Raw genomic sequence first — 19,125 nt, forward strand, 5'->3', positions numbered from 1 at the left:
AGGTCAAACATCTGTCTTTTATGGTGTAAGGGCCGAAACACACGTTATGTGTTCTGTCTCAGAAAATATACATAAAGCAATAATTTCTGCTTCTAACATGTCAAACATGACCCAATTACACAATGTAATTAAATGACACAAAGTTTTCACCTACATAACTAACTAAAAGGAATGTTTCTGAATAACTCCACCAAACAGAAGTAGCCTAGTTAATAACCAAGCACAGATGAATTACATTTACTATTGTTAGAATAACATGGTGGATCTTTTTGATTTTTGAAGACACATTTTTTGATCAGAACCATTCAGTGATGCTTTATATAAAAGGTCCTTGTAAGGAGCATTATTTAACAGGTAATAAGGCCTTTATAAGGTCCTTATAAGATGTGTAATAACATTGTGTATAAAGACTATATAATTGTTAATAGCATCATAAATACATGTAATGTTGAATTATAAGACAATTATAAGCACTTATAAGAAGCTTGTTGACTGTTTATAGACGTTAATAAAAGCCTTGTAATAGCATCACAAACATTTGAGTTTACCTTTTATGTCATTGTTAAACCTTTACTCAGCCTTTTTGTTGCTTCATTGAGATCAATACATACTTAATCATCCATTTATTAGCAGTTAACTCTGCACTTAAGAGTCAACTATATTTATGGCTACCGGATCTAGGGCAAAAACAATGCCTTGTTAAGGTTAATAAAGCCTTTATTATGCAATTATTAACAGTTAACTATGCTTTCTGCAGCAAGAACAATGCCTTTTCAAGGTTAATAATAATATATATTATAAACTTTATTATGGAGTTATTACCAACCATTCAAGTACTTCATGCTTGCAGTGGAAATAAACAAGTGCAAGAAACTCCCGTCATTCACATGCTGGTGTGTATCTGCCGGTATTAGCCGTCATTAGGAGCCAACATTCTGAATTCCCACAATAAATAAACGATAAAAGAGTAATTGAGTTCTTCCCCAAGTTAATGTTATGGTCTTTGACTATGCCATTTCACATCATTTTGGACCGTTAGAATTACTATAGTGCACAAACAAAAGTCAAGGTACAAAGAGTAAAACTGTAGATCTGAGAGTACCGGTGAGGAGCAGGTTCCGTCTTTAGGCTTTCAAATACAATTTCTTTATGGTGTTTACACAAGTGTACTAGTCAACAAACAGGCTTTCTGTGACACAAATTAGCAGCGCGGCCGTTCAGTCAGGAAGACTCTTCATGCCCTCATTCGTTCACACTCTCACTCCGTCTCTCACTCTCTTAACTCTACTCAGTCAGCTGGCCATGAGCGTTCACTCTTTCAAGTCAGAATTTGAAACAACCTCGCTGGGCCAATCATATTGTTTCTGACAAACTTTAAAACCGTTGCTTTCTCTGCTTATGTGTCAGTTGTCATTTCAGTGTAAAATCCATGCAGTCGTAAGTGAACAGGGAGCACAGAAGGAGGCTGAGCAGACAGCCCTGTGGTGCACCAGTGATGAGGAGGTGTGGCTGCTGGGGCCTGCCCGTCAGGAAGACTCTTCACTCCCAAATCAGCTGTCGCTCTAGCTCTGTGTGTTGTAATCAGAGCTTCTCCTTGCTCAGTTGTGCATGTCGAGATGTAGATATGCTCAATCTAAGCTAACGAAAACTCATTTTCTTAGTTTCACAAATGAAAACATAGTTATGAATATCATATTACCCCTAAATCCTACACACTGGCCCTTTAAATAAGTCGGTGACTGTGGAAACACTGCACCAGGTCCAGCACACAAGAACAATGCACATTATCCCTCTAGCGTGACAACAGTTTGAAGGATATGGTTTAAGGATTCTGTATTTTTCTTGGAGTCAACAAATGAAAACACCAAAACCATCAATGGATTGGTGTTACTAACAAGTACTGTGTGTCTATCCAAAGCCTGATATATCGTATTCCTCTGAGCCATAGAGCTCCACTGTTGACTAAAGTCTTTTAAAAACAGTCCCCATCAAATGCACTTCTCTTTGCTTAAAGCTACAGCGCCTGGCTCTCATTGTCACCGAGCCTTTTAAAAAATGAAATGATAAATTACTATAAGATTTACATCTTCAATAGGAACCAATGGACAGGAGGAGAAAGCTTTAAAAGACTGACAAACACATCTCTAGTTTGGTCTTATTTTTTTAATACAGTACTTTAATGGTGTTGCCCTCAAAGGTAACAGGAGTCTTACTAGCAGCAACATTGGCAACCATTGGTCATTTTGATGAGAAGTTGTCACCAAAGCTTACGGTCGTTGGGTTGCTCACTAACCCATGGTGTGATAGACAGGCTTTTTATTCAGAAAAATGACCAGACTCCAGGAAAGGATTTTAAAGTTAAGTAATCTGACACTAATAATATTAATGAGGATGATACTTAATATGCATTTTTGTTTTAATACTCTTACAAAAATGGTGTTATTGCATTTTATGCATTTGTCCCAACAATAACTCATGGTGATGCTTTATCTTACAGACCAGTGTAAAGGAACACTGAGTTGTATCTGTAAATTCATAGGACGGTTCCTGAAAAGGACGATGTCATTCAGTACTAATCATAAGAGAAATGGAGACCGTGTTCAACTTATTATTCAATTAATCTACTCCTCTCATATGCTACGTGATCTAGAGACTCTTTTAGTCATTTCACAGCAAGCAAGTGAAACGAGTCTACAAGCAAGCATTGGATTTTAACACAGAGAATAAAGTGTTGAATAATGACTCAATAGTTACTTGGGTACAAATGCAGCGGTCGTTTCAAGGAAATTCTTATGGAAAACTGATCATAAACTGAACAAAGCGCACTAAACTCAGATGTCTCAGAACTTCAACCCCCCTGTAATTACTACCAAATTGTTCTTTACAGGAAACGTCCTAGAAACTAACGTGTTAAGTAACACATTGCCCATATCAAAGCAAAACCTGTTGCTGCTCTTCTGACCGAATTGGGATATTTCAGTTGCTTTACCTGCACCGCAAACGCTGCCAAGCCAGCCAACGTGGCCAGCAGTGCCATGCGCCGCAGCCTGCACACGTTGACCCGCTTGAGCAGAAAGAACCGCGCCCAGCCCAGCTTTTTGGCTGTGTGGGGGGGGTAGCGCATGCTGTTGACTCCCTCCATCTTCAGCTGCTTGATCAGACAGCTGCGCAGGTGGCTGAGCTGGTCAAAGCTGTGCCGACCGTGGTAACAACCCATCCCACTGTTACCTGAGCGAGAGACGGAAGAACAAGTCAGCTATACATGTGCGTCAGCTTTGTTCTTCCAAATCAAAAGGAGGCTGAATAGCTGCAGGTTGGTTGAACCGGTACACACTCACCAACTCCTCCAAAGGGCAGAGCACTAACAGTGAAGTGTACCAGGCAGTCATTGGCCAGCAGAGCTCCACTGGACGTCTCTGCTATCACCCGTTTGATCAGCTGTTCATTAGATACAAACAGTCCATCAGACAGAGCACTGTGGGTACAATCTTATCAACACATTACAATTATAAATTCACAGACAACTCATTTTTTTTAAATACTAACTTTGAATAAAGGGGATGCGTTTACCTTGTTGTCATGGGAGAAGATGTATATAACCAGAGGTTTCTCTCTCTCGTTAATAAACTGGATGGCCTCGTCTACACCGCTAACAGTGATGATGGGCAGCAGTGGCCCGAAGATCTCCTCCCTCATCACTTTGGATTCCCCCGTCACATCCTTCAACACAGTGGGGGCTGCCAGGAGAGAGGAAGAAGAGGCTTACTCCAAGAGTACGGGCACTGCTTTATGTACAGTGGACAAACAAGATGGTGTAGTGTTATGGTTGCCAGTTGTACCATGGCAAGAAATAAAATGTTAGCCTATTCTGTTATGGACTGAAAAGTAATCAACATTTTACATATGGATGAGAGGGAGTTCGGAATAGGAATATCTTCAATGTCATTAGTTTACTGTCTCACAAATCTGTGCACGTTTAATTTATTATTTATTCAATAATAAAGATGAGTATGTGATGGAATAATGGCATTAGAATGTGCCAGAGGCCACCAAATTTGGTCTTTTACAGCCAACGCCCCCCTAGCTGACTTTTTCCCACAGGCTGGCATACTTGTGGAAAGCCCTCTTCGTCACAGTGTAGACTTCTACTGTCTTACTCTTAGATTGTGGCCAGTAATGATTCTATAGTTTGAGTAATCATTTGAACGGAAAATGAACTGCTTTAAGATGACATTCACACCCATTCATGGCAGGGGCTACCATGCCACCCATAAGGACTAAGTCCTGATCACACACACACCAAAGACACAGTCTTGCCCGAGGACACATTGGCAAGGACTGGGGAAACCGAGGATCAAACCGCGGACCTTCTGATTAGACTCCACCTCTGAGCCACAGCCACCCCAAGTAGTCTGGGGGCACCATGTCATTGAGCAAAGCCACTTCTTAAGAGTGTTAATCAACACCATGTGCATGCCAGTAAGGCCTAGCATCAACAAACCATGGGCTAATCAGCCGGACTCTTGAACTAACCACCTCCACAATCAATTCAGTTAACAGAACTTTAGCTGCTTGCCCAACACACAGGACAAATGATTTTTAGCAACCAATTGGTCAAAGCATGTACCTATGTAGCACTGGGACTCATCACTGTTTCCACCAACAGCCACTGTGCTCCCCTCCATTAGAGCCATGAGCCTCTTAAAGTGCCGCTGGTTTATAATGCGTCCGTAGTCCTCAAACGTTTCTGGATTATCTGTGTAAAACTCCTGTATTGTGTAAAATAGAAGATCGATTATGTTCAGATTACTTACAACAGGGTCACACACATCTTTACCAATACACCGCCATGACTTTCAGACACATTGTCATCACCATTCTCTGTGTACACATGGAAAAGAAGTATAAAAATGCATGTCAGAATTTAGCACAATATATCTTAACTAAGATCAATGACCAACTATGGCTGTCGAGGACTACGACCTGAAAAAGATGGCTTGTGTCATAACATAACCTGTAGGCAGGGCTGGACTGTTTCTGCCCACAAGCCATTGTGGCTGGTGATTTTCCAAAGTTACTAGCCACTCAGCATTTTCACCAACCACAATGTATTATTTGATTCAAGTTGACTGGTGTGCTAGATTTACAACCCTTTTAAATGTAAAAACCCAAATCAAGACTGAATCAAATATATAACACCACAGTCATCAGATATTTGGCTGTGCTGTGGTAGTGTGTGAAAAGCTCATTTTGTATGAAAACACGCAACTGATTAAGAGAATGACATAAAGGGTAGCTTCTTATTGCATAAGTGGTGGAGTGTAGAGGATTCACTGAAAAGATAAAAACTACTGAAAACAGCAAGGAGGCAGCTGCTGGGCCTCAGAGGTGGGCCCACCACGAGGCAACGACACCCTGTGCAGCTGGGAGGGTGACCTCCCTGCGGTGTGCCCAGCCAAGCAGCCCCAGCTCCCCGGCATTGAAAAACGACCACTCCTCCAGCAGAGATTGACGTCAAGTTAACTGGACGGTGGCGGATCCCGGTCCTTCTCAAACCATGTCTTATGAGTTACTTGTCCAAGTGAAGACCTGGCTTTGCGTGAATTTACATGCCGTAAAAGGTTCAAGCTGCAACTCAGACGTTCACTGACTGATCTACGCAAGATTTTCCCCCGTCAATCTTAACTTGTTTTTGTGAGGCAACTACACAAATCTGTGGACTTGTGCTTGTCGTCTGCAGCGGGAAAACTTCAGCAAACTTAACACAATACTCAGTCCAGCACTCCATGATGGGACATGTGGGCTGTCGCTCCACACATGCTGGTTACTAGGGAGAATCCGCGCGTACGCATAAATCCTCCACCCACCCGGATGAACAGTTTTCTTCAATTAAGAGGAAATGCAAGTGTTGTGTCTTGAAGTGTAAATAAATGCTTCAGCGCGAGTCACGGCTTCGTCAGACACAGCTGAGACGGAGCCGTGCAGACAGCTGGCTGCACAGATTAGAATGAGAGCGAATCTGTAGACTTGTGAGTAAAAAAAACCTCTTCCCACAGCCTCCGGTTTAGACACACACTGGTCGGACTGGAATGACTGTAGTAATGTAGGAGGGCCAATGACCCCTTGGCCCCCTACTTCCAGCGCCTAAAGAGAACTGCAGTCAATGAGCTGCTGTCTGCCCGCTGCGGTCCCCAGCATTACACCCACCCAGTAGATCACATGAGCTCTTTGAGATATGCGAAGAGCACACAGACAGAAATGTCTTGCTTTATAGCTAGATGATGTGTCAGATTCCCTTCTGATAAGAACTGACACATTACAAACCTAATCTTAGACCAACCTTGATGCACTTCTTGATCTCTTCTATTACTTGGCTCTGGATGGAGGCTTCACACAGGATGAAGTCTGGAGCAATGCACGTCTGGCCACAGTTGACAAACTTTCCCCAAGTGATGCGTCTGTATTGGGAGAAACAATAATGAAAGAGCCTCAAACCTTGAAAAGACACACTTACGTTGCCGTAGCTCCCCAAGTGCTGTGTGTTGAGCTGTTTTTTTAAGTTGCAATGGAGCTCACGTAATGGCAGCGTTTTTGTGATACATTTTACAGTTCAGACTGACCGACATGCAATACGAATGTCACAGTTCTTGTCGATGTAGCAGGGGCTCTTCCCTCCCAGCTCCAGGGTCACCGGGGTGAGGTGGCGAGCCGCAGCCTCCATCACCAGTTTACCCACGGTGCTGCTTCCTGTGTAGAAGACGTGGTCAAACCTTTGCTTCAGCAGCTCCTGGGTCTCTGACACTCCACCTGTTACCACTGGGTACAGATCCTAGGTGGAAAATATGCAGTCATTAACACCCCATGTAGCTAAAGAGATGAATCATGTTGAACGAAGCAGGAGGCTCACTTTGTCGAGATACTGAGGCAGAAGTTCCTCCATGACCTTGGCGGAGTGGGAGCTGACCTCGGATGGCTTTATTACTGCAGCGTTACCTAAAAGATGAAAGAGACAACGTGAGCGATCACAATCGTTATGCAAAGCCCATTTTCACCTGGCGTTACTCGTGGGATCAATTGTGTCACTCTTCACCAGCCATGGCTGAAAAAACCACTATTGCTGCTTTGTAAATGTTCATAACAGGGAAAGTGCCTCCCCTGGAAATCCTCTTCATATCCTCTCCCTTTGGTGTGTCTGGACTACTTGCACCCATAGATTCTTGTAATAAGCTCCTAGGAAGTGGTTGAAGGAACTCTTAACTAATACAAAGAGATTTAAGCAATGCATCCAGAGTCTACACATGTAGCCCCTGTAGCTACAACATCTACGCTATGCACACTTAATAAGACCAGTACCCCTATTTGCAAATACATATGGGTGTGTATGGGTATGTTTAGTACCAGCAGCGATAGCTCCAACCAGCGGCTGGAGAGTGACGGCCCACGGGTAGTTCCAGGCCCCGATGATGAGCACCACTCCCAGAGGCTCCGGCTGCACATAGACCTCGTCAGATATGGTGAGGAGGCTCTTCTCTACGGGCCGAGGAGCCGCCCACTCTGCCAGCTTCTCCATAGACAGATTGATCTCTCCCTCCAGTCCCAGCGTCTCAAACAGCTCAGTCCCACGTGCACTCTGAAAGCATAAGGAGGGACTAAATGTAGTGCTCATCTTCAGTTTGTATGTTCATTTATTCAAATTCACGTTTATTGATCTGTTGCGCAGAAACACATGGATCACAGTTACTCTATATGTATCACATTTTACCTCAAAAGGTTACACGCGTCTTTTCAAAGCAACTTTTGTTGGGATCTTGCTCGCATTGTCAGACCACATGCGAAGGTGGCTTGGCTCGCATTGAGTTCGGATCTTGGTGAGGTGAGGCGGTATTTAGGGACAATCCAGACAATTCTCTTCGAAAGCAGGTCTCCATCAACTTTCCCCCCACGGGTGGAAAACTGAGGCTGGAGCACAGCTGAGACCTGCTGTCTGAGTCCTGTTAAGTTACTGCCGATGAAAAACCCAACATTTCCTGACTTGCTGCTTCAAAATAAAATAACAGGGGACTTTTATTGTGAAGAATTTATAGGAAAATGTGTTTATCGCTCAATTAGCGGTTGTTAGTGGCTATTCTTCAATTAAACAAGTCTACTAATATGGCAGGGAGGAAGAGTAAGCAGCATAAAATAATGGGAGACTTTAATTGTGAAGAATTTATGGAAAATAAAATGTGTATCCACCATTTCACAGCCACTCCTCTGACCACTATCCAATCAGCCAGGTTGCTTTGAAGTATTAATTGTGGACACACATGTGGACTCAGCTGAGTTACCATCTGGCGCATCTGATCACAACAATCGCATTTAAAAGACAAGGTTAACCGCGGTCTCAAGTCTTATTATCATCATCTGTGGGATCTCTTGAGTACAGAGCAAACGAGTTGTAACATCATGCTCTCATCTTCTGTATGCACAAAACAAATTAAACCGGGACGGCACACTTTATTGTTGTCTAAAGACATTATTCAGATACGTGGTTTTAACGTCAGTGGCCCTCATTCACTAATATGCGTGTGGAAATGTTCTTACTTTGAGCACAAAATAAGTTCACACGCAAAATTACCGTCAAATTGCTGACATGTGTGCACCGGCAAATCGACAATCAGCATACTGACAAACCCAGATTTCTCTATATAAAGGAAATACTTTTGCAAAAAAGTTGATCAAGGATAAAGCTGTGAAGTTGACGTAAATGACAGTAGAATAGCCCCTACATTAAAAATGTAAAAAAACAAAAACTACTGCAGAAATTGAGACAACTGCGAGGCAGTAAATGTTGCATCACCTGAGATTGGCTCAGTTAAAAAAAGAAATGGTTTGAATTTAAAGTGTATAAAAAGGATAACAAACCAGAAGACAAATAAGGACCATCTGATCTGTCGGCCAGAGATGAGAGACTTGCTGCAATCATTGGACAAACATCCATAAGTGGGAGGAATGAGGGTGAAAGTGAGGACATCCAGCAAGGCCTTTCTTCCATTGGTAAGATATTTCAACTGTGTGAGGGTTGTACCAAAGAGTTTAAAGCTTTGTTCACAACGTTGATATTCCAATTCTAAATAAACATTTGAATGCTGCTCAGCTTCTATTATGCTTTTTTGTTGCCCGGTGTCTGATGAAGATCAGGCAACACTAATATTATTATGCGATTTGTAGAATTTGATTTCAATGGTGGCTTTGTCGTTTCTGACTCGTGTGATCCAAACGTTACAATAACTCCAGAGCGTTAAGTCTAAAAGTCTAAATGTATTGAAAAAAAAACTGATTTTATCATTTCTAAAATACACATTTCTTTATCTGACAAAATCTTCTGCTTCAATCCATTTTTGTTGGCATTAGGCCCGTCAGAAACAACATTTTCACTGCGCTCAAAAAACAGTTTGCTGTCCTGCTTGCCGGCAAGCTGCTGTATGTATGTACTGTGCAGTCTGGCAGCAATTTTGATCCTATTTTATCTCAAATTATTACAATACATTTTGTTCCAAATTTGTAGACGTGGTTCAAATCCAGGATGCTACAGGTACATGACTGTACTCATAATACGCATTACTCTTTAAAATATTTTTATAAAGGCAGGGTTGCTAATCTTGAAATTCTTATTACATCCTGACAGCATTCAATGAATCAAATGATCTGATAAGACAGCTGTGGCTCAGAGGTAAAGCGGGTCAATCCACGGCTCCTAGATGTGTCCTTGGGCAACACACTTAACCCCAAACTGCTCCTGAAGGCTGTGCCTACGGTGTGTGAATATTGGTGTGAATGTTAGATAGCCCTGATGGACAGGTGGCATCTTGCATGGTAGCCCCTGCCATCAGTGTATGAATGGGTGTAAATGGGTGAATGATGACATGTAGTGTTAAAGCGCTTTGACTGGTTGGAAGACTAGAAAAGAGAAATACAAGTACAGTCCATTTACCAAGACATGCATCTGTGGCTCTAGCAGCACTGTAATAAACCCGTCCAATCATTTCATTCAGTCCAATGTAGTGATTGGACGGGCTACCTGTCTGTCTTCCTGCGCATATTCGTCCAGTGAACTCATTGCTTGTCACCAGAGTCTTCCACAAGCTGCTAGCTTGATAGCTGTGAGTACTACCAATAGCCATGTTCGTTGTTTACGTTCATTATGAAATTCATAATAATAATTTTAGGGGAGTGGAACTAGAGGAGGCTGCCAGTGTTGGCGACATTCTTGCTAAGTTTAGCAACTTTTGGAGCTAGTGCTGCTAGATACTTTCATTGGAAAACAGTTTGCAACACTGGGCTGGGGTTTTAGGTTGGATGATTTTTTTTTTTTAATCTAGCATTCTCTTTCTAGTTTCTCAAGATAATCAACCCTGCCTTTAAGATAAAACTGAAAAATATAGAGATAGTTTTCGTTTTTTTACCTCCAACTCTACCATTTTGTTTAACGGAGCTTGAAATTGACCGAATATACACGTGCCTGTGGAGCTTGTGCTTCTTTAAAAGTGTGCATTACTCTTTAAAGGCCGAGAGCAGCATGGTAGTATCTAATCACATAAGTGTAAATTACAACAGAAGCTACATAGATGAGCAACTTGAACAACAATTAGCTGTGTTCAGTGTTATTAGCTGCAAACTTGTTTGTTTTAATCAAATCGTTAAACGAGTTTGACTAGTTTACTTCTTGTTTAAAAATAATATAGGCAGTGAATGTTGGAACAATGTTGGTAAATGCATTCTGCTATATATTACAATCCTCCCCAGTGAGCTGCCAGGACTCCCCAGGGCAGAGAATACCCACTTCTCTGGCCCTGGGTTTTTAAGGGCTTGCTGGAACCTCGTCGAGTTTGAAATATCCCACCTTGCCGAGGTCCCGTTTGACAGCATCTGCAATCTCCCCCCGTCTCTCTGAGATGAAGCTGAGCAGGTTCTTCAGCTGGTGTATTCTGTACTCCAGAGGCTTGGTTTTTCCCGTCTGGAAGGACTTCCTGGCCCGTTGTACAACCAGCTGTTCTCGAGACATCTTAAATAAAAAATGGTCACACTTACAGCCAACGTCACCCGTTGAATTCCCTTGACGCAAACAATAACGTTCTGGTTGATTTAACAGAATTCTACCAAGAAGTTAGCTGATTGCTAACTAGCGCTACAGCTGTAGCTAGTTAGTTAACAGCTAATTAGCTGTAGCTAAGTTAATGAACGCTACAACTGTAGCTAACTAACGCTACAAACAAAAAGTTAGCTGTAGCGTTAGTTAGCTAACGAGCAGCTCGTTCGGTAATGACACTTCACACCCATTTTAGATACATTTCCTTTACCGTTAAGCAACTGAATATATACATTTTAAATACAGTAACGTTAAAGTTATCTATCGTTACACACGTTAGCACTATCCGAACTGTACGGTAAATAACGTCAGCTGCAAAGTTATTCAGCATATGACCATCTAGATTCTAGACCTTTGCTTTGACAAACACTAACTAGGCTACTGTAAAAGAAACAATGAACACTCAATGACGCCTGAAGACCAGCTATTGTTGTAAAGTTTTACCTCTCAGACCGCAGGCTGCTACCAGCTTTAGTATTAAAGCTAGTGTTGCTGCTGCTGCTTCTTCTTCTTCTTCTTCGTTTTATTAAATAGAGGGTGGCAACTATTCTTAAAGGTGCATTACCGATACCTACTATGCTGGAGAGAGCTATTCCCGTAGAATAGGGACGAGGAGAAAACAAATGAACTAAAAATAATAATATTAAAAAATAAACTAAATCGTCTTCATTAATCCAGTTTCTTTAAGTGAATTCAAACACGGCTTTATATGTTCCTTCCTCGATGCTACATAACTTCTTAAGATTCAATACTCCCACACCCACAACTCTTTAATTCATTCTTTAGCTTCCCTCTTTGCTTCACACTTCTAGCTGTTTCCTCTTCTGCACCACATTCACACAGACCTGATGGATTTCCCCCCCATGCATTGTTTGATTTTACCGTGTGTGCCCTAACCTCAGTTTTGATATGATTGGTTGCTCTTCGAAGTTTCTTTCAGTTGTTTTCATTCCTCCCACATTTTGATTTATTTCTTATTTTGAAATTCTCCATCCAGATGTCCTGATATTCTCTGACTGACACTTGGTGGTCTGCTATTAATCTGATATGAAATTAGTTTGTGACAATACGCTGTTATCTTTTAATTGTAATATGAATTTAGAGAGAAGATAGCTCATAAATGAGATTTTAAAGGGCTTTAATTTTGAAATTCCACATAAGAATTCCTGATACTGTTTGAGTGACCCTTTTGATGATCTGTTATAAATCTGAAGTGAAATTGTGTGGCAATAGTTCGTTTAATTTGTATTCTTATCTAAATTTAGAGAAAAGACAGCTAATATATAACATTTGATTTTAAAGATCTTCGATTTTGAAATTGTACATCAGCATATCCTGATATTCTCTGGGTTACACTCTGAGGTGGTTTGCTATCAATCCCAAGTTAAATTAGTTACTTAGTGGAACTTTGAAGTTTCTGACTTTGAGGTGGTGTACTGTCATGTTTAAGTCAGATTGGTCTTTATAAATGTTTTCTTTATTAATAAGTTTGAATAAGCGTTCACACAATTGGAAATACATTTTTCTCTGAAATAGTTTGCAGGAGATAATTGTTGTTTTGAGTTATAATTAATTTCATTCTTTTCATACATTTATATATTATTTCCTATTTATTCATTCTGTCATTTATTTATTTGTTTACTTATTAATTCATTTATCAAAATAAGAAATAATAATAGTATTACATACTTGAAAGTGCTCTATTGTCAGTGTCAGCTTTGATTCACAGTTGAGTGTGAATCAAACATTAGTGCTGTATGTTTTTTGTGGTGAAGGTCTGGGTGCCGTGGTGTATAATGTTATTGATCGTCAGTGGTTTTTCTGTTGAATATTGAAGTAGTACTGTGATCATGAACCAGATACAACTGCACGTGTTGCATGAACTGGCGCCACACCCTACCAGCATCACTAGCAGATTTGTGACTGTAAGTTGGTCCACTGACTGACACCACCGTTTGTTCCCCTCTAGCATGTCAACAGAAGGCTGGTGTAGCTATTAACATAAAGCGGAATGGGCGGCGCAATGGTATGTATGTATGTATATATATTTATACATACATACACAAAAATATAATAAAGCCTTGGTTGGTAAGTGGATGAACCAGGTTAAGAGTGTCAGATACAATCTCGTAAGACAAACACACCCGCAACGAGGCAGGGATCATTTTATTGGTCAACACAACATCGTTAGTACAATTTGATTATATTTTAATCATTTGTATAATCATCATCACATGAAGTTTTTCAGTTCAGATCGTTTCGTCTGACCGTTCAGTCTCTGAGAAATCGACACAGACCCAAAGAATAAAACACAGCAAGACATTGTAATGTTTTCTCTTTTTAATAACAAAGACTATTTGTGTTCCATAAAGAACAAAGACAGACACCCCTTGGTGAGGGACACAAGTATTACGTTGACATTTCTCTTTTAAAAATCGGTGCTTGGAGAGTTGCATTATCATGGTTGTGACTTCAAAATGCATTCAGATCAAGCTGGAGAAGCGTAAAACAACAGGGTACATACATTCAAGATTCTAGAGGTTCTACAGGGTAAAATGCTGACTCGGTACCCATGCTTCATCCAAAACAGTCCATCTTCAGTTACAGTCCATGGATAAAAAAAATGGTACAGAGCAAAGGGTCAGGCGGGTTTCCATCAGCTTTATTTGTCCCTCTTCACTCCGTGTGCAGTAAAAGGCTTTGTGTGGTTCAGAGTGCTCATGACAAGGACGAGGGAAACTGTAACCCAGATATGTCTCAGAAAAAGAACAGTACATCAGAGGAACAGGCCCAGGGACCTCTGGGTGCCTGTGAATGCATTTATAAACATTTGTACACAGAAAATAATGTATTCACACCTGTACAAAGGAGTAGGCCTCTGTCTACTTTCACAAGAAGAAGGCACCTCCTTTTCCATCAATAACTGTATACTACTGGCCTTAATGCACGTGTGTTTATAGACACTCACACATACAAACAGAACATACACCGTTGGGAGCACAGCAGATGACTTGAGGGGAGGCAGAGGGACAGGGTGGATGCTAGGCAGTGCAGATTGTGACAACTGGAGTATCAAGACATTTTGGGAGATGAGTTTGAAATCTAAAGAGATCACGCTCATTTCCGAAAATTTCATAAGACCCACAAAACAAGCATGTCTTGATCTCAACAATGAACAGTCCTGGTAGAAAGAGTTCTCTGTAAAGTTTTGGAGCTGCCACAGGTTATGTTTTATTCTTTGGCACACCCCTGTTGTGCCAAAATAGGTTTCTTATCAAACCCTTGGCAGACATGAATACAATGTATCAAATTCATCTATGTACATGTAAAGATTTGTGCTCTTTGACTGACAGGCAGGCCATCTGATGGTATCATGGACACCCCCAAAACTCAAGCTGTGACCTCACACACACACACTCACTCCCTCCCCTCCCAAAAAGAGAGGAATGGAATCATCACATAAAAATATATACAAGTTTGCAAACATCAAGTTTTGTTAAAAAAAATTAGCTACATACACTGACAGCACATAAAAAATGTAGTATTTTAGTCAAATGAAACTTATTAACCATTCAGTTTCCCAATTCACTCCATCTGGGTTTAAGGTGGCTGCTGATTGGTTGTTCAGCACTGCAGTGGTGACAGAAGGGCCTGCCACCTTTCTCCTCCATGTCCGGGCCTACAGACCTTGTGACAAATGAGTGAGCCACTGTCACTTACTTGAACCCCTCCTCACTATGAGCAACATAATCAGCACATCCCCATGGGTTTGTTACACTCCTATAAAACTGGGGAACAATGGAAACAATGTGACAAGCATCTCTTATCTGTTTGCCAGTGCAAAATTATTATCACGTTAACTAAAGCCAATCAAAGCTCCCCAGCTGTGTGTGTATTATGCAATTTATCAAAATGTATTTTTTATAAATTATGTTGGTTTCATGTTTGTGAGCAATTGCATCTGACATCATGTCAATGGTAAATGACAAGGAAGCCTTAAAATGCCTGCACTCAAATTGTAGCCCATTTTTTCATATGCCAGACACAACTGTAAACACAACTGTCTGCAATTAAAGGGATATTCCTCCAATTTAACATTACACTCCATTAAGTTAGAGAACGTGTGTGATAAATCAAAATTAGATAATAGAAAAGTCTAATTTGAAGTAGCACAGGCCGATAAATATCCTTACTTTAAATCAGTGGCATGCCCCTTTAAATATATCAAATCATAATCAGCTAAAAAGAGACACGGTTCTATCAAAAAACAAGTTCTTGACAGAAGAGGTCCCACAAAGTTGGGCTGCAGCCAATTACACTTCGCCCTGGTTGCTCTGCCTTATGGGAAATGTATGCATTCTGTAGACTCGTCCATCATGCACACAGAGCAGGTACGTTTTGAAGGTGGGAGCAGGAGTGATTAGAAAACCCTTCCCCCTGCCTTCACAGTTACACTTCTCTTCCTCTCAATCCACAATAAAGTGCTTGAGCTAACACAAGAAAAAAAAAAGAAAAAAAAAAAAAAGAAAAAAAGTTCCTTTGCTCACATGGCTGACTAGTTTCTGTAACAAGAGTTTGTGTTTCTGATTGGCCGTAAGCCCTTTGCTAATTTCTTCCAATTTCTTCGACTCCAATACTTGAGGTTTTCAAGATAGGCAGGAGACTTAAACACCCATGTTCTTCTGAACCAATAAATAAGAACAATGACAAATTAAACACAGTAAATAACCACTGATATCACATAGTAAGCAGGATCATCGTCGTCTCATAGTCCTGTCCATCCTCTTTTTCTTCTGGTAAAAAACAAATGATATCTTGAAAGATGGATATTAGTTTTTTTTATACATGTTGATCAGATGGTTTTCCACCAACATAGCGTCTGAAGAAAACTGCACTTGAAAGTGCACATCTGGTTTCAGCCTTTGTTTTTTTTTCTAGATCCGTTGTCATCTTTGGTTGTAAATTTGTGCATCAGTCGCTTGTCACAGTTCAGTCCGTGATGCAGCCAGTATGACGATAAATACAGATTCAAATGAAAAGTGCTTGAACTGCTACAGGAAGGAGCGGAGGCTTTGTGAAGATGGTCGTCGATAGTCTTAGGACTTGGTCCCTCTGTGTGTGTTTGTGTGAGGGCAGCTACTCATAGAGTGTGACAGTGCAGTAGCAGAGGGCTGAGATCCTGCGGTCCACGCTGGCCTTGTCTGCAGGGAAAATACACAAAACAACAACATGTAAAGAGAAGTTGTTCAAACAAAGTAAACGCAAGAACAATTACATTATTAGACAGACTACAGGTCTGCTAGTCCTGCAGATCCAGCAAACTCTCTTAGCTGCACATAGTTATTGTATATTGCTCGTTTCAGCCTGATAAATGCTGCCTGTTCACGAAGAGGTATGTGTTGATAAGGTTTGATCATAAACCCCCACATTGCTGTAAACGGCTACCTGTTGTGCTCTTTTATTGCACACCTTCACACTTCATAGCTAACAGACCTATTGTCAGGAATCAGTCAGTAGTGGTGTTAGAAGAGCCACAGCTGTCAATGCTGTGTCACCGCAGAGCTGTACCATGACATGAAGTGTATAACTTAAAATGAAAGAGGTAAATAAACCTCTCAGTCAATTGGGAAGCAAAGATGCATATCACACTTACACAGTAAATCAAAGGGTTAAAAGTTTCTGGAACATATTCACACTCCACACTCATGACACTTCAGATCTGGAATTTTGCTTGTACCCAAGAGACAATTCTGAGAACAAGAAATATGGTGAATGTGCCAAATTCTCTGAAAACATTTGAACATTGGACAATTTGCATAACCGTGGCCAGTTAATCAGGACGTGCCTACCCAAATATGTGCCGACCCAACAGCATATAAGGCCCGCTGTTGGGGGCGGGGGTGCCAACGCGAAAACTGGGCAAAGCAGATGTAACTTTACCTCCCTGTCCCCTGTATGGGGTGATGGACAAAAAGCATCCAGATGTGCAACCCTTGACCTGAAATAACTCTTTAAGTTAAGAAGGAGGGATTTGGTATAGCCCTGCTATGGTCACTATGAAGCAGAAGGGGGGGCCGGCGCAGCGCCTAAAGAAGTCTGTGTACTCATAGGCTACCTGCTGGAAGCTGAAACACAAGAATATTCTGTGTTTCAAAGCCACCCTGACCTGAAAGTATACACTTTTAAGTAGACAGTGGAGAATCAATCGTTTGATGGTTAACATTGTGGGCAAAGCACCGGTTTAGGATGCGAAGATGCAACACAAGCCGGACACCTCCTGTCTTCTTACAGTGTACCATGAGTGGGGACGACAGACAGAGATCTGTGACCTGTAACAGAAACTGTCTGTCTATTGACAGGTAATCCATCTCCTGCTGGGAGGATGGATTCAACTCCGCGACACCCATGAACGGAGGGGGAATGCTGTAGAGCTGGAGAAAATAACCCAATCTCAGCATTCTGTCCATCAACACTTGTAAAACTGTGTTAGAGGACGAGCGAACAGCTTTGGGGAGGCAGCGAGAAAGCTTTGATATTCTATCACAGACTTTCAGAGCCACCAGAACTTCCATAAATGGAAGACTGGCCCAGGAGACTGAAATGGAAAAATCCAAGCATGAGAAGAGGTCCCTGAACACCACCAACGCTTGGCCGGCTTGAAAAAGCTGCAGCAAACATCACGGCACTAACCCTAATCCAATCCTTCCCGTTTAGCGCGTGGAGCTTGGTGAAGGAGAACATGGAAATGGTCAAGCCAAATATGAGGTCCATGAATGCATCATTGATTGGCCTGTAAGCGCAGCAGCTGACATCATGTGTGTTTTCCTTCTCTCCCCCTGTGTGGAGATAGATGAAGGAGGAACAAACGGGTGTGTACTCCCCCCTTCCAGGGTTTAACTGGCATTAGTAAAGACAGTCAGTCATCAGTGCGGGAGAAGGAAAGGCGGCTGGGGGCATTGGGTGCACTATCCCCCCGACGCACTCTCCTTCACACCATCGTGTTGTTACGCTTCGCTTCAGCCTTCCTCTGAGGGTGAGAGAGCAGCAAATGACTGCTGAACAGTCTCTCTGACCAGCAGGCTGACTTTGGGAGCAGGTGACCACGGGTGGCACGCCGGGATAACGTCTTCCTGAGACTCTCCATCCTGAGGAATCCAGTTTCAGTGGGCGAACGCGTGCTTGTGATTGGAGGAGAGTATTACCTATACAGTGTGATGGAGGGCGGCGCTTTTGTTAGAACTGACAAACCAAACACTGGCTCTAGTGAGGGCCTGTTTTCACGCTACCTGAAGGCCACCGTAGTTCTCCAACACAATCATGAAACTGTGGTAAAGTGAGCCGCAGAGTGCAAAGCGTGGTACTGCCAGCAGCCGTCTGACTTCCCTTGCACTTAAGTAATGCTATTATGGTAAGGATGGCCTCTGAGCGAGCCGAACAGCGTTACCAGTTTTCAACTCGGCGGCTCACGTTAATGAAGTCTTTGAAAGGGAGGAGTGAGGGGGAGGGGGGGGTATTCAGTTGGTTGCAATCTGCATCCACATCACGAGATGCCACCAAATCCTACACACTGTCCCTTTAAGACCCAATCTGTTCATGCGAGTGGTTCCTGCATGAGGCCTATTGTGTAGGACTGGGCATGTGTGTGTGTGTGTCTCTCTCAAGAGTTTGTACTCACACTTGACCACGTTCTCAATGTCAGTAGGGTCCTGTAGGATCTTGGACAGGCCGTCCAGCAGCATGGCGGCCTTGCTGTAGCGGTAGGCTATATCTTCTGTCTGCTTGAACATCTCATCCAGAGCTGCTGACTGAACCTGACGCACAAATACACAGACAGCATCACATTAGGCTGACTAGCATAGATTAGCGCTGCACTTTACTGAACATACCGCTTGAAAAAAACCTAGTGGAAAGTACAAGAATCATTACCAGACTACAATCATTTTGTCTCTGTAACCACTGAAGACTGTTAGTTATTTCTGTACTGTGTGTCTGATACT

General features: G+C 42.0%; 2 protein-coding genes across 5 annotated transcripts in view; both read right to left on the minus strand.

The window, feature by feature from the left end:
- Positions 1-2,148: 2,148 nt before the first annotated feature.
- On the minus strand, positions 2,149-11,721 carry LOC142931499 (aldehyde dehydrogenase family 3 member A2-like). Its single transcript, XM_076075446.1, has 10 exons — positions 11,573-11,721; positions 10,883-11,044; positions 7,399-7,630; positions 6,908-6,993; positions 6,621-6,829; positions 6,341-6,458; positions 4,628-4,769; positions 3,571-3,737; positions 3,339-3,438; positions 2,149-3,228 (listed from the first exon to the last, which is right to left on the minus strand). The coding sequence occupies exons 2-10, from the start codon at positions 11,042-11,044 to the stop codon at positions 2,903-2,905; spliced, it is 1,542 nt and encodes a 513-aa protein (XP_075931561.1). The 5' UTR covers positions 11,573-11,721; the 3' UTR covers positions 2,149-2,902.
- Positions 11,722-13,769: 2,048 nt separating this feature from the next.
- The window catches only part of ulk2 (unc-51 like autophagy activating kinase 2), a 40,833-nt gene continuing 35,477 nt past the window's right edge, over positions 13,770-19,125 (minus strand). For all 4 annotated transcript variants that reach the window (XM_076075417.1, XM_076075416.1, XM_076075418.1 and 1 more), the window contains 2 exons: positions 18,804-18,939; positions 13,770-16,329 (listed from right to left, as the gene is read on the minus strand). In XM_076075417.1, coding sequence (XP_075931532.1) covers positions 16,265-16,329; positions 18,804-18,939 — 201 coding nt within the window. In that variant the 3' untranslated portion in view covers positions 13,770-16,264. The remainder of the gene's footprint in view (positions 16,330-18,803; positions 18,940-19,125) is intronic.

Source organism: Anarhichas minor, unplaced genomic scaffold (genome assembly GCF_050575085.1).
Source record: "Anarhichas minor isolate MPS153535 unplaced genomic scaffold, ASM5057508v1 ptg000052l, whole genome shotgun sequence".
Lineage (NCBI taxonomy): Eukaryota > Metazoa > Chordata > Actinopteri > Perciformes > Anarhichadidae > Anarhichas > Anarhichas minor.